This window comes from Oncorhynchus gorbuscha, unplaced genomic scaffold (assembly GCF_021184085.1).
Source record: "Oncorhynchus gorbuscha isolate QuinsamMale2020 ecotype Even-year unplaced genomic scaffold, OgorEven_v1.0 Un_scaffold_2196, whole genome shotgun sequence".
Lineage (NCBI taxonomy): Eukaryota > Metazoa > Chordata > Actinopteri > Salmoniformes > Salmonidae > Oncorhynchus > Oncorhynchus gorbuscha.
In genome coordinates this window covers 30,040-55,000 of record NW_025746767.1, presented here as the reverse complement: position 1 = coordinate 55,000, position 24,961 = coordinate 30,040, and the positions used below count along the sequence as shown (strand labels likewise).

The 24,961-nt window shown below is 47.1% G+C and overlaps 2 protein-coding genes across 5 annotated transcripts in view; one reads left to right on the top strand and one right to left on the bottom strand.

The window, feature by feature from the left end:
- The window catches only part of cunh4orf33 (chromosome unknown C4orf33 homolog), a 9,502-nt gene extending 4,306 nt beyond the window's left edge, over positions 1 to 5,196 (bottom strand). Inside the window, 6 exon segments of the mRNA XM_046338807.1 lie at positions 250 to 301; positions 304 to 445; positions 1,858 to 1,909; positions 1,997 to 2,057; positions 2,754 to 2,940; positions 4,784 to 5,196. Coding sequence (XP_046194763.1) covers positions 250 to 301; positions 304 to 445; positions 1,858 to 1,909; positions 1,997 to 2,057; positions 2,754 to 2,940; positions 4,784 to 4,864 — 575 coding nt within the window. The 5' untranslated portion in view covers positions 4,865 to 5,196.
- On the top strand, positions 4,696 to 24,961 carry sclt1 (sodium channel and clathrin linker 1). Of its 4 annotated transcripts, none has more exons than XM_046338802.1 (22): positions 4,699 to 5,318; positions 5,775 to 5,820; positions 6,053 to 6,123; positions 6,698 to 6,750; positions 10,483 to 10,554; positions 10,725 to 10,780; positions 10,882 to 11,023; positions 11,617 to 11,739; positions 11,988 to 12,053; positions 15,058 to 15,128; positions 15,305 to 15,395; positions 15,476 to 15,567; positions 15,688 to 15,751; positions 15,850 to 15,963; positions 17,290 to 17,388; positions 19,707 to 19,853; positions 21,848 to 21,990; positions 22,181 to 22,373; positions 23,027 to 23,223; positions 23,604 to 23,682; positions 24,185 to 24,280; positions 24,673 to 24,961. In XM_046338802.1, the coding sequence occupies exons 6-22, from the start codon at positions 10,725 to 10,727 to the stop codon at positions 24,733 to 24,735; spliced, it is 1,836 nt and encodes a 611-aa protein (XP_046194758.1). In that variant the 5' UTR covers positions 4,699 to 5,318; positions 5,775 to 5,820; positions 6,053 to 6,123; positions 6,698 to 6,750; positions 10,483 to 10,554; the 3' UTR covers positions 24,736 to 24,961. The 4 variants fall into 4 exon arrangements, with proteins under 4 accessions (XP_046194761.1, XP_046194758.1, XP_046194759.1 ...); XM_046338803.1 differs by lacking the exon at positions 5,775 to 5,820 and adding an exon at positions 5,581 to 5,724; XM_046338805.1 differs by lacking the exon at positions 17,290 to 17,388 and having other exon boundaries at positions 4,696 to 5,318.

Below are 24,961 nucleotides of genomic sequence, written 5' to 3'. Positions count from 1 at the left end.
TATTCTGTGTAGGCCAGTGACAAATTATTTTTTGTAATCAAATCAAATGTATTTACATAGCCCTTCGCACATCAGCTGATATCTCAAAGTGCTGTACAGAAACCCAGCCTAAAACCCCAAACAGCAAGCAATGCAGGTGTAGAAGCACGGCAAGCATTTAATCCATTTTACATTCAGGCTGTAACAACAACACAATGTGGAAAACATTACGGTCTGTAAATACTTTCTGAAGGCAATAAACAGACTCACAAGTTGGGCTTCTGTCCCTCCACTAGGTCAGCCTGGGGGACGGGGTAGAGGACTCGTAGGTACGCCCCGCCCCGGACCCGTGGATGGCGTACGAGTTCTGTTCACGTTAGGGGGAAGTAGCACCAGGGTCAAGAAGAGCCTCACCCTCCCACCTGTTTCCTGTGATGGTTGCCGTGAACGACAGAGGCAGTTGTTGCTGGAAACAAAAACAAAATATTGGTTTAAAACCAAACTGATGACTGTATCTGTTGGACCCTTAGATTACTGTTAGGGTTTTGAAAATACAGGTCTGTGTGAATATAACTAGATGAAATATATTGGGGCAGAACTAAATATTCATAAGATATAAGTGTAATACATTGTACTGTTCCATTGTTCATTCATGATCATTAATTCATTAATTAATCCATGACAAATCAATCATCCATCCATTGTATTCATCCATCCATTCAGTCATTTCATAATTAATCCATTCAGTCATTCATCCATCCATTCATCATCATCCATCCATCCATCCATTCAATCATTCGTTCATCCATTCAATCATTCATCCATCCATCCATTCAGTCATTCATCCATCCATTCATATTCATCCATCCATCCATCCATTCAATCATTCATCCATTTAATCATTTTACATCATCCATCCATGTCAGTCATTCATCCATCCATCTGTAAATACTTTCATCCATTCAATCATTCATCCATCCAGTCCATTCATCCATTCTGTCCCATCCATCCAGGTCAGCATCCAATCATTCAGGGTCATTCGTCATTCCATCCATTCAGTCATTCATTCATCCATCATTCATTCATCCAGGGGGAAGTAGCATCCATTCAATCATTCATTCATCCATCCCACCTCATTTCCTCCATTGATGGTCAATCCGTCATTCAGAGGCATTGTTCATTCATCCATCCAAAAACATTCAATCATTCATTCATCCATTCAATCATTCATCCATCCATTCAGTCATTCATCCATCCATTCACTCATTCATTCATCCATCCATCCATTCAGTCATTCATCCATCCATTCAGGTCTCATTCATCCATCCATCCATATCCATCCATCCATTCAGTCATTCATCCATTCAATCATTCATCCATCCATCAGTCATTCATCCATACATTGTCATTTCCATTGTTCATTCATTCATCCATTCATTCATTCATCCATCCATTCAATCATTCATCCATCCATTCAGTCATTCATCCATTCAGTCATTCATCCATCCATTCAGTCATTCATCCATCCATTCAGTCATTCATCCATTCAGTCATTCATCCATCCATTCAGTCATTCATCCATCCATCCATTCAGTCATTCATCCATTCAATCATTCATCCATCCATTCAGTCATTCATCCATCAATCATTCATTCATCCATTCAGTCATTCATCCATCCATCCATCATTCAATCCATTCATCCATTCAGTCATTCATTCCATCCATCCAGTCATTCATCCATTCATTCATCCATCCATCCATTCAGTCATTCATCCATCCATTCATTCATCCATCCATCAGTCATTCATTCATCCATCCAGGCATTCATCCATCCAGTCCCATCCATTCATAGGGAGGATGTGAGGGTGTTCACGTACCATGAATGCGTGACCTCTTCCAGAGAGCAGTAACACCAAGTGTTGTCCATGTCTGCAACAGAAGAGCAATAATCAGTATAGTGCTACTGGAGAACCATCAATCAGACCATCAACGCCTTTAGAGAACGGCTCTACTTACGGACACACTTCCACCTCTAGATAGTTCACAGTAGTACTGTCCAGAAAGAACGCCTCAACCACTGTAGAGAAAAAATATCAACTGGGTTATATTATACGCATTGAAAACCATCTTGTTGTGTCTATGTGGCCTAAAGTAGGATGACTGAAAAAACATCAACAGGGTTATATTATACTCATTGAAAACCATCTCGTTGTGTCTATGTGGCCTAAAGTAGGATGACTGAAAAAACATCAACAAGCAATAAAAGATGAGCAATCAACGATACATTCAATATTCACTTCACAATTATTATGGTAGTAATAGTTATGATTATGCAATTACCCCCACGACCAGAACAAACCACCACTGTTCTCTCTCTAACCACCTTTATAGTTCCAGAGGCCAGGGAAGGGCTGTCCTGTTATAACTCTCTCTACCCACCTTTATAGTTCCAGAGGCCAGGGAAGGGCTGTCCTGTTATAACTCTCTCTAACCACCTTTATAGTTCCAGAGGCCAGGGAAGGGCTGTCCTGTTATAACTCTCTCTACCCACCTTCATAGTTCCAGAGGCCAGGGAAGGGCTGTCCTGTTATAACTCTCTCTAACCACCTTTATAGTTCCAGAGGCCAGGGAAGGGCTGTGCTGTTATAACTCTCTCTACCCACCTTCATAGTTCCAGAGGCCAGGGAAGGGCTGTCCTGTTATAACTCTCTACCCACCTTCATAGTTCCAGAGGCCAGGGAAGGGCTGTCCTGTTATAACTCTCTCTACCCACCTTCATAGTTCCAGAGGCCAGGGAAGGGCTGTCCTGGAGGCCCGGAGGGACCAGGAGGGTTGTTGAAGAAGGGAGCAGACACCTGCATCTTCATCCCTCCATCCCCGGGAGAAAACGTCACCTTCACAGGGTCATGATCCACAGGAAGGCTGTCCCATGTGGTGCTGATCACAAACTCCATCTCAGTCTGGCAGAGAGAACGATTGGTTATGGGTTTTGCTGTTTTGTATTTACAATGGGATTAGACTATGCTGTGTAAAGACCAACAGCCAAGTCCCAGATCCATTTGTGATATCATGTTCATTCCTGGGCTTGACAATGAGTGCAGGAGTTGACAGCAGCACCAATACTAGGGAAGTCAAACATTCAGGCTGCTGCATAGACACTATGGAGGATAAATGGAACTATGGAGCTAATTATGTACCTATGGAGACTAAATGGAACTATGGAGGCTTAAACGGAACTATGGAGGCTAAATGGAACTATGGAGCTAATTATGTACCTATGGAGACTAAATGGAACTATGGAGGCTTAAATGGAACTATGGAGGCTTAAATGGAACTATGGAGGCTAAATGGAACTATGGAGCTAATTATGTACCTATGGAGACTAAATGGAACTATGGAGGCTTAAATGGAACTATGGAGGCTAAATGGAACTATGGAGCTAATTATGTACCTATGGAGACTAAATGGAACTATGGAGGCTTAAATGGAACTATGGAGGCTAAATGGAACTATGGAGCTAATTATGTACCTATGGAGACTAAATGGAACTATGGAGGCTTAAATGGAACTATGGAGGCTTAAATGGAACTATGGAGGCTTACTTAAATGGAACTATGGAGGCTTAAATGGAACTATGGAGGCTAAATGGAACTATGGAGGCTAAATGGAACTGGGGGATGGCAGAGGGTCTTTTAGAAGTTAGTAGACCTCATTTTTTATTTTGTCAAAAGTACAGAGTTAGGTAGCCTAGTGGTTAGAGCGTTGGGCCAGTAACTGAAGGGTTGCTAGATCGAATCCAACGAGCTGACAAGGTAAAAAGCTGTCGTTCTGCCCTTGATCAAGCAGTTGTTCCTAGGCCATCATTGTAAATAAATATTTGTTTGTAACTGACTTGCCTAGTTAAATAAAAGATAAAAAATTACTTTTTTTAAAGGTAGGAGGATTTAGACATGTGGAACTAATCGTGATTGAGCACAGTAGGTGGCAGTATGCACCTTAAACATTTGTTTGCGGACCGCCATTATATCATAGAAGAAGAACTAAACGCCACAGACAGAACAATGAGACATTTCACCTACATATTAATGTAAAGCATCAGGTTGGTGTTTTCACTCACCTCCAAATGGAAGCCCAGTGTCCGGAACACCGGCAATGGGAGAAGATTGCGCAAGATGGATTTTGGCCGATATTCTGCTAATTCAGTGCTCATTTAGCAAAATATAGGTGTGACACGTGTGTAGGGAGTTTTTTATAATGTTCAAATATCAAACAATTGAAGCATATCATTATTATTATTTTGGACATTTAAAACGGGTGTTTAGACACTGGGCTAAAAATCTCAAATCGGGGGCATATTCATCACGCCGATTCTGTTACAAAACGTTTCTTAAATGGAACGAAACGGAGGGACTGCCGTTCAATTTTGGGAAAGGATTACCCCTGTTTGCTTCCGTTTGGTTCTTAAACGGTAAATGGTTTGCGTAATGAATACACCCCTTGAAACATCAACATTATAATTTTCCAATTTATGATTTAGGAATAAACAGGATTCAACAGGATTTTACTTAATTAAAAAAAACTACTGAATGAGTCCAAAAACATGCTTCGATTTACTGATTTCGATGACACAACTGAAAACATGAACTATTATTGCCTACTAACACGTCTGAGACCAGGCTACAATAAGCCTGCCCCGCACACTGGTGCCAGCATGGTAGACCAAGAGCAGTGTTATTCGTAGTAGCCGCATACGTATGGCACAATGCATTCATTTGGAAAACATAAAACTTGTACTAAACTTACCATTTTAAATTCTGCGCATGTAAGTACATAGAGGAAGATAACCGCTTTTAGCGACACCGATGTCCACAATCGGTGCATCATGACTGATAGGAAGGCTAACGTTACTTACTTTGTAAGAAGATTAATCCAGTTTCGCGCTGGTGTGATGCCTATATATTTAGCTTGTTATCAAAATACATACAGTAGCTCGTGCCAAAGAGATAATGCACTTTCAATGGAGTATCAACTTCCTGGTATGATCATATTATGATATATCTTCCCTATCAGATGTTCTTGGGTGGAATAAATACGGAATCAGTTGGCAAGCAACCCAGTACAACAGTCTCGAAGTACATTTGTTTACATATTGAAATGGCGTTTCATATCTAATTGATTGATGCCAGGTTTAAACTGTGTCCCATGAAATAGGTGGAACTGTTTGTATGTTTCTAATTTATGGGGGCAGAATAGGCGGTTGCACTTCTTTTTTGTGATTGGTTTTTCAGCCGTGCCCTTCTTTAAATCGACGGCGGAAGGATTATCGAGACATTAAACGGTTAGTTTAATTTGTTTGCTTTGGCGTAAAGATGGAATTGCACATAGCACAATTAATCGTATAGCTTGTAGCCAACATTATTTGGTCAGATTACGTGATATGTGCAAGCGAAAAGCTGTTTTTACGCATTTAAATGCTTGTCGCTCACACGATATCACACAGCAGTCAGTGCCTGCTGACTCAGAATGTGCTTAGCTAGTTACGCCTAGTAACCCGCCAGCTATCAGTAAACATTAATTAAACAACAATTGTTGTTTTTCAGGGTCATGACAAGGGCTCGCCCAGCAAATCAACTATCTTATTCCCCGAATCTTTTGAAAACCACCTGTTGATTGTACAAGCCCGTGTTGTGTTTGTAGCAAGCTTGTGTTGTAACTAGCAAGACAGAGGGCATGTATGGTTTACGGTAGCTATCGATCTCTTTTTAAGTAATATGTGCGGTCTTTTCTTGTGCAGATTCAATGCAAGATGTCCACTGAAGTCGAGTTTTTGCGTGATCAAGGTTAATTGGATAATCTCTGAATACTCGCTACAAGTCTTGTTGTCATATCCATTCTAGCCATAGCCTACCTGTGATGCAACCAGGAGACTTTTGAAAGAGTCCAGCACAATGTCAAATTCTCTTGGTTGCATTGCAGCTAGCCACAGCCATACCCTTTCACAAGCTTTGCATATTATATTTATGTCATTGTTATTGTCTAGCATCTGATTTCATACTGTATTTATCATTGCAGTCCAAAGGCTGAACTCTGCCTTGAGTCACTATCAGGATAGGCACCGCTCTGAAGCCACATCAGCACCACAGGTACTGTAATGTGTGAAAGGGTTTTGCTGTGATATAGCAACAGTCTATTATTTATCAGTTGCAGTCGACACTGCTCGGTGCCAAAGAGATAAACCAATGTTCGTTAGCAATGGTCAAACATTAGCTGGTAGCCTATAATGTACTTTTTACTCCATACATTTTCCCTGACACCCAAAAGTACTCGTTACATTTTGAATGCTTAGTTGCACAGGAAAAGGGTCTGTTTCTCACACACATCAAGAGAATATCCCTGGTCATCCCTAATGCCTCTGACCTGGTGGACTCACTCAACACACATGCTTAGTTTGTAAATGATGTCTGAGCGTTGCAGCGTGACCCTGGCTATCCGTCAATTAAAGGATTATTTTACCGGGTGACTCACTTTTACTGGAGTCATTTTTCTATTAAGGCATCGTTACTTTTACAATTGAGTACTTTTTCCACCACTGCAGCACACTGCCAAAAATATAAACCACAGAATATGGCCTAGATGATAAAATCCATTAGATTTTGAGTATGAGTAATGCTAGGAGGAGTCAGGCCTGAGAGCTTTCTAAATGCTCTGTTTCTGCAGGGTGAAGAGGAGACACACACAGAGACCCCAGCCCCCTGGCTGTCTGACCAGAGGTAAGAGATGAACAACCCCAGCCCCCTGGCTGTAGAGGAGACACACACAGAGACCCCAGCCCCCTGGCTGTAGAGGAGACACACACAGAGACCCCAGCCCCCTGGCTGTAGAGGAGACACACACAGAGACCCCAGCCCCCTGGCTGTAGAGGAGACACACAGAGACCCCAGCCCCCTGGCTGTAGAGGAGACACACACAGAGACCCCAGCCCCCTGGCTGTAGAGGAGACACACACAGAGACCCCAGCCCCCTGGCTGTAGAGGAGACACACAGAGAGACCCCAGCCCCCTGGCTGTAGAGGAGACACACAGAGAGACCCCAGCCCCCTGGGCTAGAGGAGAGACCCCAGGAGACACACAGACCCCAGCCCCCTGGCTGTAGAGGAGACACACACAGAGACCCCATCCCCCTGGCTGTAGAGGAGACACACACAGAGACCCCAGCCCCCTGGCTGTAGAGGAGACACACACAGAGACCCCAGCCCCCTGGCTGTAGAGGAGACACACACAGAGACCCCAGCCCCCTGGCTGTAGAGGAGACACACACAGAGACCCCAGCCCCCTGGCTGTAGAGGAGACACACACAGAGACCCCAGCCCCTGGCTGTAGAGGAGACACACACAGAGACCCCAGCCCCCTGGCTGTAGAGGAGACACACACAGAGACCCCAGCCCCCTGGCTGTAGAGGAGACACACACAGAGACCCCAGCCCCCTGGCTGTAGAGGAGACACACACAGAGACCCCAGCCCCCTGGCTGTAGAGGAGACACACACAGAGACCCCAGCCCCCTGGCTGTAGAGGAGACACACACAGAGACCCCAGCCCCTGGCTGTAGAGGAGACACACACAGAGACCCCAGCCCCCTGGCTGTAGAGGAGACACACACAGAGACCCCAGCCCCTGGCTGTAGAGGAGACACACACAGAGACCCCAGCCCCCTGGCTGTAGAGGAGACACACACAGAGACCCCAGCCCCCTGGCTGTAGAGGAGACACACACAGAGACCCCAGCCCCTGGCTGTAGAGGAGACACACACAGAGACCCCAGCCCCTGGCTGTAGAGGAGACACACACAGAGACCCCAGCCCCCTGGCTGTAGAGGAGACACACACAGAGACCCCAGCCCCCTGGCTGTAGAGGAGACACACACAGAGACCCCAGCCCCCTGGCTGTCTGACCAGAGGTAAGACATGAACAACCCGCGCCCTGCTGTCACCCAACAGTGACATGACCCTCTTTAGCAACCGAAGCCTATGTGTGTCCCCTAAATGGCACTCTATTCACAAAATAGTGCACTTCTTTTCATCAGTGCGCTGCCCATAGGGTTCTTATCAGAAGTAGTGGAGTAGGGTGTCATACGGAACACAGCCCATGTTCCAGCCTCTTAAAGGTTAAAGGTCGTGTTTTGCTGAGGGTGGGCTACCTGTTTCACCACCAGTCCGAAGTAAAGACCAAGGGTCAAAACCAACATCGACACGACAACAGTGAAGGAAGTTATGAATGTCCACTTTTTTCTTCTTCTCACTGCCCTCTTCTTCTAATGACGAGAACCAACAAAAAGATGTCAACGCTGATGACCGGCGCTTTACTGTTGCAACACTTGACTGTATATGTTGCGGCTACGTAAAGTCCAATTTCATTGGACATGGAAGACATCTATCACCATCCCATCTGGAGACGTTCAACACCCATCTTGCAACATATGTCGAGCTCAGATCTACAGCACATTCAAAGATGGAGAGTTAAAATATGATAAACCTCATAGCACCAACAACAAGTGATACCTGTTCCTAAGACGACAAGCGACGCCTGTTCCTAAGACGACAAGCGACGCCTGTTCCTAAGACGACAAGCGACGCCTGTTCCTAAGACGACAAGCGACGCCTGTTCCTAAGACGACAAGCGACGCCTGTTCCTAAGACGACAAGCGACGCCTGTTCCTAAGACGACAAGCGACGCCTGTTCCTAAGACGACAAGCGACGCCTGTTCCTGTTCCTGAGACGACAAGCGACGCCTGTTCCTGAGACGACAAGCGACGCCTGTTCCTAAGACGACGAAGCGACGCCTGTTCCTAAGACGCCTGTTCCGACAAGCGACGCCTGTTCCTAAGTTCCTAAGACGACAAGCGATAGACACTCACCTGTACTGACCAGGAGACCTTTGAATCTCTAATGTAACAGCGTAGATGTTTTCTCTGTTATCAATCTACATCTTTATCACAGTTAATAAGGGTGATGTTTAACTCTTGACTGGAAAAAAACAGTTGAGTTGGTCTAACTTTTTACATCAGCAGGGCTAGTGTTGGCGAAGTTTATGTTTTTGTTGCAATTTCCTCGGCCACGTGCCAATTCACAATTACAACAACTGTTTTTAGAAGCGTTGTTTATTTGGTGGGTCACTAGACGACGTGAACTATTTGAGTCGGTATGTCTATATTTGAGAAATGATAAAGGTCAGTAGTGTTAAATTAAATGTAAAATAAATAGTTTACAGTGACTGTGATTTTTGATTTTCTTACCCACCTTAGTTGAATGCATTGACTAAGTTTCTCTGGATAAGTGTTTGACAAATTAGCAATAGGTCATTCCAGTCAAATATAGGTGATTTCCAGTATTGTGCTTGTGTTCCAGTCTGATATAGGTGATTTCCAGTATTGTGCTTGTGTTCCAGTCAAATATAGGTGATTTCCAGTATTGTGCTTGTGTTCCAGTCTGATATAGGTGATTTCCAGTATTGTGCTTGTGTTCCAGTCTGATATAGGTGATTTTCAGTATTGTGCTTGTGTTCCAGTCTGATATAGGTGATTTCCAGTATTGTGCTTGTGTTCCAGTCTGATATAGGTGATTTCCAGTATTGTGCTTGTGTTCCAGTCTGATATAGGTGATTTCCAGTATTGTGCTTGTGTTCCAGTCTGATATAGGTGATTTCCAGTATGATATGTGATTTCCTTGTGTTCCAGTCTGATAAGGTGATTTCCAGTGTTGTGCTTGTGTTCCAGTCTGGATAGGTGATTTCCAGTATTGTGCTTGTGTTCCAGTCTGATAAGGTGATTTCCAGTATTGTGCTTGTGTTCCAGATATAGGTGATTTCCAGTATTGTGCTTGTGTTCCAGTCTGATATAGGTGATTTCCAGTATGTGTTTGTGCTTGTGTTCCAGTATGATGAAGGTGATTCCAGTATTGTGCTTGTGTTCCAGTCTGATATAGGTGATTTGTATTGTGCTTGTGTTCCAGTCTGATATAGGTGATTTCCAGTATTGTGCTTGTGTTCCAGTCTGAGATAGGTGATTTCCAGTATTGTGCTTGTGTTCCAGTCTGATGAAGGTGATTCCAGTGTTGTGGTTTGTGGATGTGTTCCAGTATAATGGTTGTGTTCCAGTCTGATGAAGGTGATTCCAGTGTTGTGGTTTGTGGATGTGTTCCAGTATAATGGTTGTGTTCCAGTATAATGAAGGTGATTCCAGTGTTGTGGTTTGTGGTTGTGTTCCAGTATAATGAAGGTGATTCCAGTGTTGTGGTTTGTGGATGTGTTCCAGTATAATGAAGGTGATTCCAGTGTTGTGGTTTGTGGATGTGTTCCAGTATAATGGTTGTGTTCCAGTATAATGAAGGTGATTCCAGTGTTGTGGATGTGTTCCAGTATAATGAAGGTGATTCCAGTGTTGTGGTTTGTGGATGTGTTCCAGTATAATGAAGGTGATTCCAGTGTTGTGGTTTGTGGATGTGTTCCAGTATAATGGCTCCCCTCCTATCAGAGTATGACCTGCACATGGATGACATGACTGTGGTTTGCAGAGCTACCAGGTGAACATTTGTCTAAATTATCCCTGTTCTGTTTGTTCATTCATCTTTTGGTGTCTGACTACAACAAAATGTAAGGATTGTGTTTTACATTGGAGATATTTTATGATTGACTACAATATATTTCCAAAGTGATGGACAGTTAATCTTTATCTCACACTTTGAACTCCAAGATGCAGATGACTGCCATCAGACTGAAGCTGGACACGGTGGTCAAGGAGAATGAACGGTACGGTTTAAACTTCACTACTCTGACCACAGCCTGCCGGTCCCTTTTTACACCAATGAGGTAAGTTAATGCTGTGTGTGTGTTGCCTGTCTCCCATCCAGGCTGCATGCCGAGCTGAGGGAGTCCGTAGAGAGGCAGCTGCAGACCCTCCCAGTCAGTACGGGACCAGGGGTGGAGGGGGACACACTGGGGGACGAGGGGCTCATCAGCAACCTTCACCAACAGATCCAGCTCTCTGTACAGGTTCCACGTGTGTGGATAATGATATGGCGCGTGTGTGATTCCAGTGTGCGTGTGTGGATGTGTTCCAGTATAATGCGTTGTGTTCCGTGTGAAGGTGATTCCGTTGTGTGTGTGTGGATGTGGCGCAGTATAATGGTTGTGGCGCGTATAATGAAGGTGATTCGCAGTGTTGTGGTTTGTGGATGTGTTGGCCGTATAATGGATGTGTGGCGCAGTATGTGAAGGTGATTCCAGTGTTGTGGTTTGTGGATGTGTTGTGTGATGATGGGCGTGTGTGTGTTCCTATCAGTGTAATGACTGTAAGGCTCTCTGGATGAGACCATTGATGACATGACTGAACAACTGTGAGCTATTGATGTGAACATTGTGTGTAAATTATCCCTGTTGTGTTTGCATTATACATACACCCTACTATAAGAGCTGTCTGGATGATTGACCATATGCTGCAGTTAATCTTTATCTGAAGTGACTAAAATGTTGTGTGCATATATTGAAGTGTGCATATATTGAAGTGTGCATATATTGAAGTGTGCATATATTGAAGTGTGCATATATTGAAGTGTGCATATAATGAAGTGTGTGTGTGTGTGTAGGAGCGAGACCAGGCCATGGAGCTGTGGCAGGCCTCAGCCCAGGAGCTGGACCGTTTACAGCAGCTCTACCAGATAACCACCTCTGACGGACAGCTCCATGTTGCCGAGCAACAGCGCCTCAAGGTAGATCCTTCTCCCAGTTTGGCCCCCCCAGAGGGCAGCGTTGTTATGGATTTCATCCCTCTCCCATTGAGATCAGTGAGTGGAGCAGATCGTTGCTGCTTCTAAACCTCTGTAATGCTAGAAGTTGGTACAAGCTTTGAGTTTTACTTTGTGTCCGTAGTTCAGATTAATTCAATGTCGTCGTCTAAGAGGAAGTGATGTGAGGGAAGTTGTCATTAACCCCGCCCCTTTATTATTTTTCGTCATAGGATCAACTGATACAATTCCAGCAGCACATCCAGAAACTCCAAGTCACCAATCAGAAACTGGAATCTGTAAGTTGCAGCCAATCACTAGGTCAAATATATATGTGTGTGTGTGTAACGTTATAATAGTGTTTCTGATATAGAATGTAGAATGTTGGGTCATTGGTAAATAATGAGTCTGTTTTACACATGGCTACAACACACCACACTAACTAGACCAGTCAGTCAGTCAGTCAGTCTGTTTTACACATGGCTACAACACACCACACTAACTAGACCAGTCAGTCAGTCAGTCAGTCTGTTTTACACATGGCTACAACACACCACACTAACTAGACCAGTCAGTCAGTCAGTCAGTCTGTTTTACACATGGCTACAACACACCACACTAACTAGACCAGTCAGTCAGTCAGTCAGTCAGTCAGTCAGTCAGTCAGTCAGTCAGTCAGTCAGTCTGTTTTACACATGGCTACAACACACCACACTAACTAGACCAGTCAGTCAGTCAGTCTGTTTTACACATGGCTACAACACACCACACTAACTAGACCAGTCAGTCAGTCAGTCAGTCAGTCAGTCAGTCAGTCAGTCAGTCAGTCAGTCAGTCAGTCAGTCAGTCAGTCTGTTTTACACATGGCTACAACACACCACACTAACTAGACCAGTCAGTCAGTCAGTCTGTTCTACACATGGCTACAACACACCACACTAACTAGACCAGTCAGTCAGTCAGTCTGTCAGTCAGTCAGTCAGTCAGTCTGTTTTACACATGGCTACAACACACCACACTAACTAGACCAGTCAGTCAGTCAGTCTGTTTTACACATGGCTACAACACACCACACTAACTAGACCAGTCAGTCAGTCAGTCTGTTTTACACATGGCTACAACACACCACACTAACTAGACCAGTCAGTCAGTCAGTCAGTCAGTCAGTCTGTTTTACACATGGCTACCACACACCACACTAACTAGACCAGTCAGTCAGTCAGTCAGTCAGTCAGTCAGTCAGTCAGTCAGTCAGTCAGTCAGTCTGTTTTACACATGGCTACAACACACCACACTAACTAGACCAGTCAGTCAGTCAGTCAGTCTGTTTTACACATGGCTACAACACACCACACTAACTAGACCAGTCAGTCAGTCAGTCAGTCTGTTTTACACATGGCTACAACACACCACACTAACTAAACCAGTCAGTCAGTTTTACACATGGCTACACCACACCACACTAACTAGACCAGTCAGTCAGTCAGTCAGTCAGTTTTACACATGGCTACAACACACCACACTAACTAGACCAGTCAGTCAGTCAGTCTGTTTTACACATGGCTACAACACACCACACTAACTAGACCAGTCAGTCAGTCAGTCAGTCAGTCAGTCAGTCTGTTTTACACATGGCTACAACACACCACACTAACTAGACCAGTCAGTCAGTCAGTCAGTCTGTTTTACACATGGCTACAACACACCACACTAACTAGACCAGTCAGTCAGTCAGTCAGTCAGTCAGTCAGTCAGTCAGTCATGGCTACAACACACCACACTAACTAGACCAGTCAGTCAGTCAGTCAGTCAGTCTGTTTTACACATGGCTACAACACACCACACTAACTAGACCAGTCAGTCAGTCAGTCAGTCAGTCTGTTTTACACATGGCTACAACACACCACACTAACTAGACCAGTCAGTCAGTCAGTCAGTCTGTTTTACACATGGCTACAACACACCACACTAACTAGACCAGTCAGTCAGTCAGTCAGTCTGTTTCAGTCAGTCATGGCTACAACACACCACACTAACTAGACCAGTCAGTCAGTCAGTCTGTTTTACACATGGCTACAACACACCACACTAACTAGACCAGTCAGTCAGTCAGTCAGTCTGTTTTACACATGGCTACAACACACCACACTAACTAGACCAGTCAGTCAGTCAGTCAGTCTGTTTTACACATGGCTACAACACACCACACTAACTAGACCAGTCAGTCAGTCAGTCAGTCTGTTTTACACATGGCTACAACACACCACACTAACTAGACCAGTCAGTCAGTCAGTCTGTTTTACACATGGCTACAACACACCACACTAACTAGACCAGTCAGTCAGTCAGTCAGTCTGTTTTACACATGGCTACAACACACCACACTAACTAGACCAGTCAGTCATGGCTACAACACACCACACTAACTAGACCAGTCAGTCATGGCTACAACACACCACACTAACTAGACCAGTCAGTCATGGCTACAACACACCACACTAACTAGACCAGTCAGTCATGGCTACAACACACCACACTAACTAGACCAGTCAGTCATGGCTACAACACACCACACTAACTAGACCAGTCAGTCAGTCAGTCAGTCTGTTCTACACATGGCTACAACACACCACACTAACTAGACCAGTCAGTCAGTCAGTCAGTCAGTCAGTCTGTTCTACACATGGCTACAACACACCACACTAACTAGACCAGTCAGTCAGTCAGTCAGTCTGTTTTACACATGGCTACAACACACCACACTAACTAGACCAGTCAGTCAGTCAGTCAGTCAGTCAGTCAGTCAGTCAGTCAGTCTGTTCTACACATGGCTACAACACACCACACTAACTAGACCAGTCAGTCAGTCAGTCAGTCAGTCAGTCAGTCAGTCAGTCAGTCAGTCAGTCAGTCAGTCAGTCAGTCAGTCTTAATGCTTGCAGACAGGAAGGAGCCTAATCCATTTGCTCTCCCAGCTTTGCCCCATGCTTGTTAAACACACTATCATTCTGACTTCCTGACTCACTCGCCCGCTAACTGGCTGTTCTGGATCCACTGTTACGTCAGAGACTTGCCTGTAAACTAATGACCGTACAGGTTTACCTCACACACACCGGCCTTCTGCTTCTGGAGAGTAATGTATCCATCTTCTACATTATTAATGAGGAGTGAGGCCAGGGCTTTCCTCTCTCTGTTTCTGTCTACCAGGTAGTGCTTCTGTATTGTAGTGTGAGGAGGAGTTGACATTTGTGTTTGTGAGTAGTTTAGTGTGTGTGTACTGAAGCCATCATGCCTCACACTCAGACCAACCAGCAGTTCCTGAAGACGCTGACAGAACAGAGCACGGAGATGGAGGAGCTACGCAACCAGCTCAGGTACACTCTACTACAGTTTCAAAATGGCCGCCAATTGTCCCCAGGACAGATTACTGCAGATCCAAAATGGCCTCCTACATTTAGATCCAAAATGGCTCTCAGGAATGTAGCTCTTCAGGCAGTGCTACTGCAGAGAGCAGGGTTCATTTGTTTCTCTCTTTCCACTCCTACTGCAGATCGGCCAAAGCAGATCTGAGGATGGCCACAGCCAAGGTGGAGGAGATGACCAAGCTGATGCAGAACGTCCAGGACCAGATGCAGAGACGGGTAGGAAACAATAGGGCTTCTAGTTCTCTGCCGTAGTTTACCAGCAGGATTCAACCTCAGTCCCTTTATCGTGTGTGTAGGAGGACGACGCAGCAGAGGCTCATGGTAGAGAGGAGGCCTCAGATCGAAGACTCCACCATCTCCAGTCAGCCCTCAGTCAGCTAGAGGCCAGGTGAAACACACCTGTAATCCTCACTCCAGTTCCTCTTCCGGACTCTTCCACAGGAAGCTGAGTGCATCTCTCTTCAATTCCTTCTGCTAAACTCTTTCTGTCCCCATCTGTCTCCTGCAGGTTGAAGGCAGCCACCCAGGAGGCAGAGGGTGTACGCAGGGAGCAGGTGGTGTGGGAGAGGCAGGTGGGGAACACTGTAGTTTTTGGCATCCCTATTTTAACGTAGTATCTACAAGGTTATGTAGCTAAATAGCGCGGTGTATAACGAGGTGTACCTGTCAGGTGGGGGAGCTGCAGGTCCGCTGTGCCTCTCTGGAGGAGGAGCGCTACGAGGCCTTCTCCAAGGTCAGAGACTCCATCCAGCTGGCTGAGGAGGCCTCTCTACAGAAGGACCAGGTACATACTCTCTTCTACTGCTACGGTCTGCTTCCCTGGATACAATCTAACCTCTCTCTGTCTCACCAGGTCAGACAACCCCCTCTACCCCTTCCTTCACACCCTTCACTCCTCTGTCCGGTCAGGGACTGACTGTCATTTAGCATAACTCTGGTGATGATGTGTATCTCTGTCTGGTCTGGTGACTATCTGTCATTTAGCATAACTCTGGTTGTGATGATGTGTATCTCTGTCTGGTCAGAGACTATCTGTCATTCAGCATAACTCTGGTTGTGATGGTGGTATGTATCTCTGTCTGGTCAGAGACTATCTGTCATTTAGCATAACTCTGGTTGTGATGGTGGTATGTATCTCTGTCTGGTCAGAGACTATCTGTCATTTAGCATAACTCTGGTTGTGATGGTGGTATGTATCTCTGTCTGGTCAGAGACTATCTGTCATTCAGCATAACTCTGGTTGTGATGGTGTGTATCTCTGTCTGGTCAGAGACTATCTGTCATTCAGCATAACTCTGGTTGTGATGGTGGTATGTATCTCTGTCTGGTCAGAGACTATCTGTCATTCAGCATAACTCTGGTTGTGATGGTGGTATGTATCTCTGTCTGGTCAGAGACTATCTGTCATTTAGCATAACTCTGGTTGTGATGGTGGTATCTCTGTCTGGTGTATCTGTCATTTCAGCATAACTCTGGTTGTGATGGTGGTATGTATCTCTGTCTGGTCAGAGACTATCTGTCATTCAGCATAACTCTGGTTGTGATGGTGGTATGTATCTCTGTCTGGTCAGAGACTATCTGTCATTCAGCATAACTCTGGTTGTGATGGTGGTATGTATCTCTGTCTGGTCAGAGACTATCTGTCATTCAGCATAACTCTGGTTGTGATGGTGGTATGTATCTCTGTCTGGTCAGAGACTATCTGTCATTCAGCATAACTCTGGTTGTGATGGTGGTATGTATCTCTGTCTGGTCAGAGACTATCTGTCATTTAGCATAACTCTGGTTGTGATGGTGGTATGTATCTCTGTCTGGTCAGAGACTATCTGTCATTCAGCATAACTCTGGTTGTGATGGTGGTATGTATCTCTGTCTGGTCAGGGACTATCTGTCATTCAGCATAACTCTGGTTGTGATGGTGGTATGAGACTATCTGTCATTCAGCATAACTCTGATGGTGGGATCTCTGTCTGGTCAGGACTATCTGTCATTCAGCATAACTCTGGTTGTGATGGTGGTATGTATCTCTGTCTGGTCAGAGACTATCTGTCATTCAGCATAACTCTGGTTGTGATGGTGGTTGTGATGGTGGTATGTATCTCCCTATCAGGCCCTGTTGAGAGAGAAACAGAAATCTGAGGAGCTGGACAGGATGAATGAAGCTGTCAGACAACTGATCCAGGATGCTGCCATACGCACCAGGAAAGAGGTGACTCTCAACTCCTTTTTCAAAATGCTAACCCAAGTCCTCCCCTCCAACTGTACCCTAACCCTAGTCCCGGCATCCTGAGCCACCCTCTCTAACCCTAGTCTTGGTATCCTGAGCCACCCTCTCTAACCCTAGTCCCGTCATCCTGAGCCACCCTCTCTAACCCTAGTCTTGGTATCCTGAACCACCCTCTCTAACCCTTGTCCCAGCATCCTGAACCACCCTCTCTAACGCTAGTACCGGCATCCTGAGCCACCCTCTCTAACGCTAGTACCGGCATCCTGAGCCACCCTCTCTAACGCTAGTACCGGCATCCTGAGCCACCCTCTCTAACCCTAGTCCCGGCATCCTGAGCCACCCTCTCTAACCCTAGTCTTGGTATCCTGAACCACCCTCTCTAACCCTAGTCCCGGCATCCTGAGCCACCCTCTCTAACGCTAGTTCCGGCGTTCTGAGCCACCCTCTCTAACGCTAGTCCCGGCATCCTGAGCCACCCTCTCTAACGCTAGTCCCGGCATCCTGAGCCAACCTCTCTAACCCTAGTCCCGGCGTTTTATCATAGTGTTTCATTATCTCCAATACATCACCAGTACACTACTACCTCAACCTGTTAGGCTGCTGCCTCCTGACCACGTTCTCTCTTGATGCTGTGTTCTCAGTAGAGGAACAGAGCTGCCTCCTGACCACGTTCTCTCTTGATGCTGTGTTCTCAGTAGAGGAACAGAGCTGCCTCCTGACCACGTTCTCTCTTGATGCTGTGTTCTCAGTAGAGGAACAGAGCTGCCTCCTGACCACGTTCTCTCTTGATGCTGTGTTCTCAGTAGAGGAACAGAGCTGCCTCCTGACCACGTTCTCTCTTGATGCTGTGTTCTCAGTAGAGGAACAGAGCTGCTGCCTCCTGACCACGTTCTCTCTTGATGCTGTGTTCTCAGTAGAGGAACAGAGCTGCCTCCTGACCACGTTCTCTCTTGATGCTGTGTTCTCAGTAGAGGAACAGAGCTGCTGCCTCCTGACCACGTTCTCTCTTGATGCTGTGTTCTCAGTAGAGGAACAGAGCTGCTGCCTCCTGACCACATTCTCTCTTGATGCTGTGTTCTCAGTAGAGGAACGGGGAAGACTAAGGACACTGCTGACCTGTAAAACGACTAATCTAAATCTAATCTAATCTAACCTAACTTTAACCAAACCCTAACCTAACTTTAACCATAACCAAACCCTAACCTAACTTTAACCATAACCAAACCCTAACCTAACTTTAACCATAACCAAACCCTAACCTAACTTTAACCATAACCAAACCCTAACCTAACTTTAACCATAACCAAACCCTAACCTAACTTTAACCATAACCAAACCCTAACCTAACTTTAACCATAACCAAACCCTAACCTAATTTTAACCATAACTAAACCCTAACCTAATTTTAACCATAACCCTAACCTAACTATAACCAATTCTGAAATGATCTGTTTGCAGCTCAGCAGTGTGCGTATAGTTTTTCCTTGAGGAACTCCCTGACCTGACTTCTCTGCCTGGCTGTTTACCAGGGAGGGACTGTGATTACCATTCTATTAATGGCTCTTGATTTAAGATCTAATGCCCCAAGCCTGTTAATGTTAGCCTTCACCAGGCTGTCAGACTCGGGTCTAAATGTAGACGTGCCTGGACACTGAAATAGCACAAGCTGCAGTGTGCATTTCACTGTGGTGAAACTCTCTGCATTTCCCTCTGAAAAGCCTGATTTACAGAATATAATTGTTTTGTCAAGTTTATTTATTTTTATGTGATTTTACCAGGTAAGTTGACTGAGAACACGTTCTCATTTACAACAAGGACCTGTTGAATAGTTACAGGGCAGAGGAGGGGGATGAATGAGCCAATCGTGAACTGGGGATTATTAGGTGACCATGATGGTTTGAGGGGCAGATTAGGAATTTAGCCAGGACACCGGGGTTAACACCCCTCTCTTACAATAAGTGCCATGGGATCTTTAATGACCTTAATGACGTCCCATCCGAAAGACTGCACCCTACACAGGGTAGTGTCCCCAATCACTGCCCTGGGGCATTGGGATATTTTTTAGACCAGAGGAAAGCGTGCCTCCTACTGGCCCTCCAACACCACTTCCAGCAGCATCTGGTCTCCCATCCAGGGACTGACCAGGATCAACCCTGCTTAGCCTCAGTAGTAAGCCAGCAGTGGTATGCAGGATGGCATGCTGCTGGCTAAAGTGACAGAGCAGGTAGAATATGTGGGATGTATACTATCTGTTGTTACTTCAGGTGTTCTTGACTAGTTCTGGATTGTGTTTCTTTCAGGTAGAGAATGTACGTAAACAGTGCAACTCACAGATCCATCGGATGGCTGAGGAGTTGTCGGCTCTACAACTGGAGTGTGCAGATAAAGAGTCTCAGATGGAGAGGTCCATGAGAGAGATGAGGGCAGTGGAGGAGGAACTGGAGAAGGTGAGGGCAGTGGAGGAGGAACTGGAGAAGGTGAGGGGGGTTGTGGAGGAGGAACTGGAGAAGGTGAGGGGGGTTGTGGAGGAGGAACTGGAGAAGGTGAGGGGGTTGTGGAGGAGGAACTGGAGAAGGTGAGGGAGGTTGTGGAGGAGGAACTGGAGAAGGTGAGGGGGTTGTGGAGGAGGAACTGGAGAAGGTGAGGGGGGTGGAGGAGGAACTGGAGAAGGTGAGGGGGGTGGAGGAGGAACTGGAGAAGGTGAGGGGGGTGGAGGAGGAACTGGAGAAGGTGAGGGGGGTGGAGGAGGAACTGGAGAAGGTGAGGGGGGTGGAGGAGGACCTGGAGAAGGTGGGGGGGGGTGGTTGTGGAGGAGGACCTGGAGAAGGTGATGGAGTGGAGGAGGAACTGGAGAAGGTGAGGGGGGTTGTGGAGGAGGACCTGGAGAAGGTGAGGGGGGTTGTGGAGGAGGAACGGGAGAAGGTGAGGGGGGTGGAGGAGGAACTGGAGAAGGTGAGGGGGGGGTGGAGGAGGAACTGGAGAAGGTGAGGGGGGTGGAGGAGGAACTGGAGAAGGTGAGGGGGTGGAGGAGGAACTGGAGAAGGTGAGGGGGCGGGGACTGGAGAAGGTGAGGGGGTTGTGGAGGAGGACCTGGACAAGGTGATGGAGTGGAGGAGGAACTGGAGAAGGTGAGGGGGGTTGTGGAGGAGGACCTGGAGAGGGGCGGGTGGGGGGTGGAGAAGGAACTGGAGAAGGTGGGTGGGGGGTGGAGAAGGAACTGGAGAAGGTGAGGGGCGGGGACTGGAGAAGGTGGGGGGTGGAGGAGGAACTGGAGAAGGTGAGGGGGTGGAGGAGGACCTGGAGAAGGTGGGGGGGGTTGTGGAGGAGGACCTGTACAAGGTGATGGAGTGGAGGAGGAACTGGAGAAGGTGAGGGGGGTTGTGGAGGAGGACCTGGAGAGGGGGGTGGAGAAGGAACTGGAGAAGGTGGGTGGGGGGTGGAGAAGGAACTGGAGAAGGTGGGGGGGGGGTGGAGGAGGAACTGGTGGGGGGGGGGGTGGAGGAGGAACTGGAGAAGGTGGGGGGGGTGGAGGAGGAACTGGAGAAGGTGGGGGGGGGTGGAGGAGGAACTGGAGAAGAGGAGGAACTGGAGAAGGTGGGGGGGTTGTGGAGGAGGAACTGGAGAAGGTGAGGGGGTTGTTGTGGAGGAGGAACTGGAGAAGGTGAGGGGGATTGTGGAGGAGGACCTGGAGAAGGGGGGTGAAGGAGGAACTGGAGAAGGGGGGTGAAGGAGGAACTGGAGAAGGGGGGGTGAAGGAGGAACTGGAGAAGGTGAGGGGGTGGGGGTTGTGGAGGAGGAACTGGAGAAGGTGAGGGGGGTTGTGGAGGAGGAACTGGAGAAGGTGAGGGGGGTTGTGGAGGAGGAACTGGAGAAGGTGAGGGGGTTGTGGAGGAGGACCTGGAGAGGGGGGTGAAGGAGGAACTGGAGAAGGTGAGGGGGGGGTGAAGGAGGAACTGGAGAGGGGGGGGGGTTAGGAGGAACTGGAGAAGGTGAGGGGGTGGGGGTTGTGGAGGAGGACCTGGAGAGGGGGGGGGGGGGTGAAGGAGGAACTGGATAAGGTGAGGGGGGTTGTGGAGGAGGACCTGGAGAGGGGGGGTGAAGGAGGAACTGGAGAAGGTGAGGGGGGGGTGGAGGAGGAACTGGAGAAGGTGAGGGGGGGGGGGGGGAGGACCTGGTGAGGGGGGTGGAGGAGGAACTGGAGAAGGTGAGGTGGGGGGGGGGGGGTGGAGAAGGTGAGGGGGGGGTGGAGAAGGTGAGGGGGAGGGGGTTGTAGAGGAGGAACTGGAGAAGGTGAGGTGAGATGATTGGGGAAGAAGTCATACTATTGTTTTACCAAACTGGATCGTACATTCCTACAGGTGGTGGAGGAACTTTATGGGGAATGGAGGTTATGAAGCATTCTAATGCATTATAACCTGTTCCTATGTCATCTGTACTCCAGGTGTATAAGGAGGGTAGAGGAGAGCCAGAGTACAGGAAGATGGAGGTTCTCCACCAGAGGTCTCTGAATGCTGAGAGACTGAAGGACGACATGAACATCACCCTGCAGAGCACACACAACAAGATGAAGAAACTGGAGATGGAGTGAGACATATATTTCTGTGTGCTTAGTCTGAGCTGCTGATCTGAGATCTGTGTTCAGCTGTTAAGTGTGCTTTTTTTTTAGTCTGCCTGTCATCTGTCTTGACCCAAGTGTATACAGTACTTTGTAATCTAAATGCCCCCTCTGTCTCTTCCTCCCTTCTCTCCCCCTCCCTCCCCTTTCCCCCCACAGCTACAGTGAGGAGTTGTCCCGGTGCCAGGAGGAGGTGCGGCGGCTGCAGGGGTCTCTGTCTGCAGCCAGGGAGGACTGCAGCGGGGTCAGCGAGGAGCGGCTCCAGCTGCAGCAGGAGAACATGCAGCTCCGCAGGGAGATGGAGGAGCTACGCAAGGCTAGCATGATGACCCAGAGGAGAGCTAAGCAGCAGGTGAGACTACCTGGTTAAGCACCTTTAAGACCAGACTGGATGCAGTATGAACGGGAGGGATCAGGGTAGAGGAAGGACGGGGATATAAACCAACTATGCAAGGCTTTGCTGCTCGCACAGAGACGGGTGTAACAGCAGGTAAGACCAGTCTGTAGAAACAGAGATGAGGAGGGAGATGAGGGAGATGAGGAGGGAGACAGGTCTAGCAGGTAGATGAGGAGGGAGACAGGTCTAGCAGGTAGAGGAAGGTGGGAGATGAGGAGGGAGACAGGTCTAGCAGGTAGATGAGGAGGGAGACAGGTCTAGCAGGTAGAGGAAGGTGGGAGATGAGGAGGGAGACAGGTCTAGCAGGTAGAGGAAGGTGGGAGATGAGGAGGGAGACAGGTCTAGCAGGTGGAGGAAGGTGGGAGATGAGGAGGGAGACAGGTCTAGCAGGTAGAGGAAGGTGGGAGATGAGGAGGGAGACAGGTCTAGCAGGTAGAGGAAGGTGGGAGATGAGGAGGGAGACAGGTCTAGCAGGTAGAGGAAGGTGGGAGATGAGGAGGGAGACAGGTCTAGCAGGTAGAGGAGGGTGAAAACAAGAGGAGGTTAAACAGGTGGGCAGGTCCAGTCGGATACACACACACCCTCACTTCCCCTCCTCCTCTCCACAGGTTTCCCAGATGGAGCAGGAGTATTCCCTAAAGGAGCAGGGTCTGGAAGCCCGGGTCAGGGAGCTGGAGGAAAGCAGTAGGAGCTCCAGTGCTGACCTGACCCGCCTCCTCTCTGCCCAGCAGAAGACCAGCCAGCGCTGGAAGGAGGAGGCCAAGACCCTCACCCTGACCTTCCAGACCAAACTCACCAGCCTCAAGTTAGTTCAATGTACTGGGTACACCTGTGTGTATATGACCAATAAACTGTGATCTGACCTTCTTACTGACACTCCACCATAATAGCCCAGTGTCCATACAGGCAAGTCTACAAACTCACCCATTTGGTTTGAAGACGCCCACATTTTCCATTCTGCTTTGAACTTCTGAGAAGCTGTCCTGGCTCTTTCTCACTTTGCAGATCACAGTAAAAACAACGTTTCAAGCCTCCTACACACAATGTAGAAGGGAGAGATTGACAGGCTACGGACCAAATGGCCCACTGTTTGACACAGTTGCTAGTTGATGAGTGGATGTTTTGATATACGTATGTGTTTGATGATTGGTCGCTGACCACTATGACACCGTCTGTTGGTTTCAGGGGTGAGCTGAGTCGACAGAAGCAACGTTGTCAGGAACTGGAGATCCAGCTGGTGACTGACCACGAGACCATAGTAGAGGTGACTCTAACACACGCATACATACATACATACACACACACGCATACCATTTTATAGAAGATTTTAAAAAAGGAACACAGACAATTGTTCAACTTACGTGAATTCAACACACTACTCGCACCTTGAAACCAATAGCAACCTGCATCATAATGAATATAATGAGGAAATGTGATATCAGTGTATTGTTGCTGGGTCCAGTAGGGGAAGTGTCTCTAATGTTGTGGTTGAAATGTGATATCAGTGTATTGTTGCTGGGTCCAGTAGGGGAAGTGTCTCTAATGTTGTGGTTGAAATGTGATATCAGTGTATTGTTGCTGGGTCCAGTAGGGGAAGTGTCTCTAATGTTGTGGTTGAAATGTGATATCAGTGTATTGTTGCTGGGTCCAGTAGGGGAAGTGTCTCTAATGTTGTGGTTGAAATGTGATATCAGTGTATTGTTGCTGGGTCCAGTAGGGGAAGTGTCTCTAATGTTGTGGTTGAAATGTGTCCTGTTGTTGTCTAGTACGAGAGGCAGATGGCAGAGTATCAGGAGAAGAACAGTCGTCTCCAGAGGCGTTTGACTCAGGCAGAACAGAAGGCAACTACAGCATCACAACAGGTACTAGGGGTCTTACATTGGGGCCAGGGAGAGTCGCACACTGATGATGTCAGCTCAGTTGTCTGATATCACCACAGGGTCATATTTATTGGGCACGCTGTAGTAAAACAGTTCAAAAACGTTATGCAACAGAAACTCAAAGGGAGTTATTGGACATGTGTAGGTAGTCCCTCCCTGTTTTAGTCAGTGTTACTTAGTTTGGTGTCTAATGAATAGGACCCTGGATCTTATTGAGATGAGATGCATTACTGGAACGCTGCACAGCAACGGCGTGTCTCCTGTCCCATATAATCTTCATGGACACACGTCTTTGAAGAAGCCCCGACACTGAGACGACTTTGTTGGCTTTGACTGTTTCTAACACACTCATTTTTCTGTCTTTTCTCTTTCAGCTGAGTATAATGACGTCACAGAGGAGGAAAACATCGTCCATGGCAGACCTGGAGTCTCTATAGCGGTGTGCAGGGATGTGCCATGTAATAATACAAAATATAACATTTCACTAGCTGTTGGGCTAATTGGCTACATTTTCTACTAGCCAGTCTGAAGTGTACTAGCATCGGGCTAGCTTAATTTCCATCCCTGACTGTGTGCATTGCCAACCATTTCTACAGAAATGCCAATGTCTGTTATGGATTTATACCACTGTGATGTCTGTTATTAAAATATATTTAAATTCTC

What these genes read in the sequence shown, in the direction of transcription:
- sclt1 (XM_046338804.1), top strand. Translation starts at nt 10,725, where the DNA reads ATGCAGATGACTGCCATCAGACTGAAGCTGGACACGGTGGTCAAGGAG. An exon ending in CCAATCAGAAACTGGAATCT is followed by an intron (nt 12,054 to 15,057) that starts GTAAGTTGCAGC and finishes CCTCACACTCAG; the next exon opens with ACCAACCAGCAGTTCCTGAA. An exon ending in CAACTACAGCATCACAACAG is followed by an intron (nt 24,281 to 24,672) that starts GTACTAGGGGTC and finishes TTTCTCTTTCAG; the next exon opens with CTGAGTATAATGACGTCACA.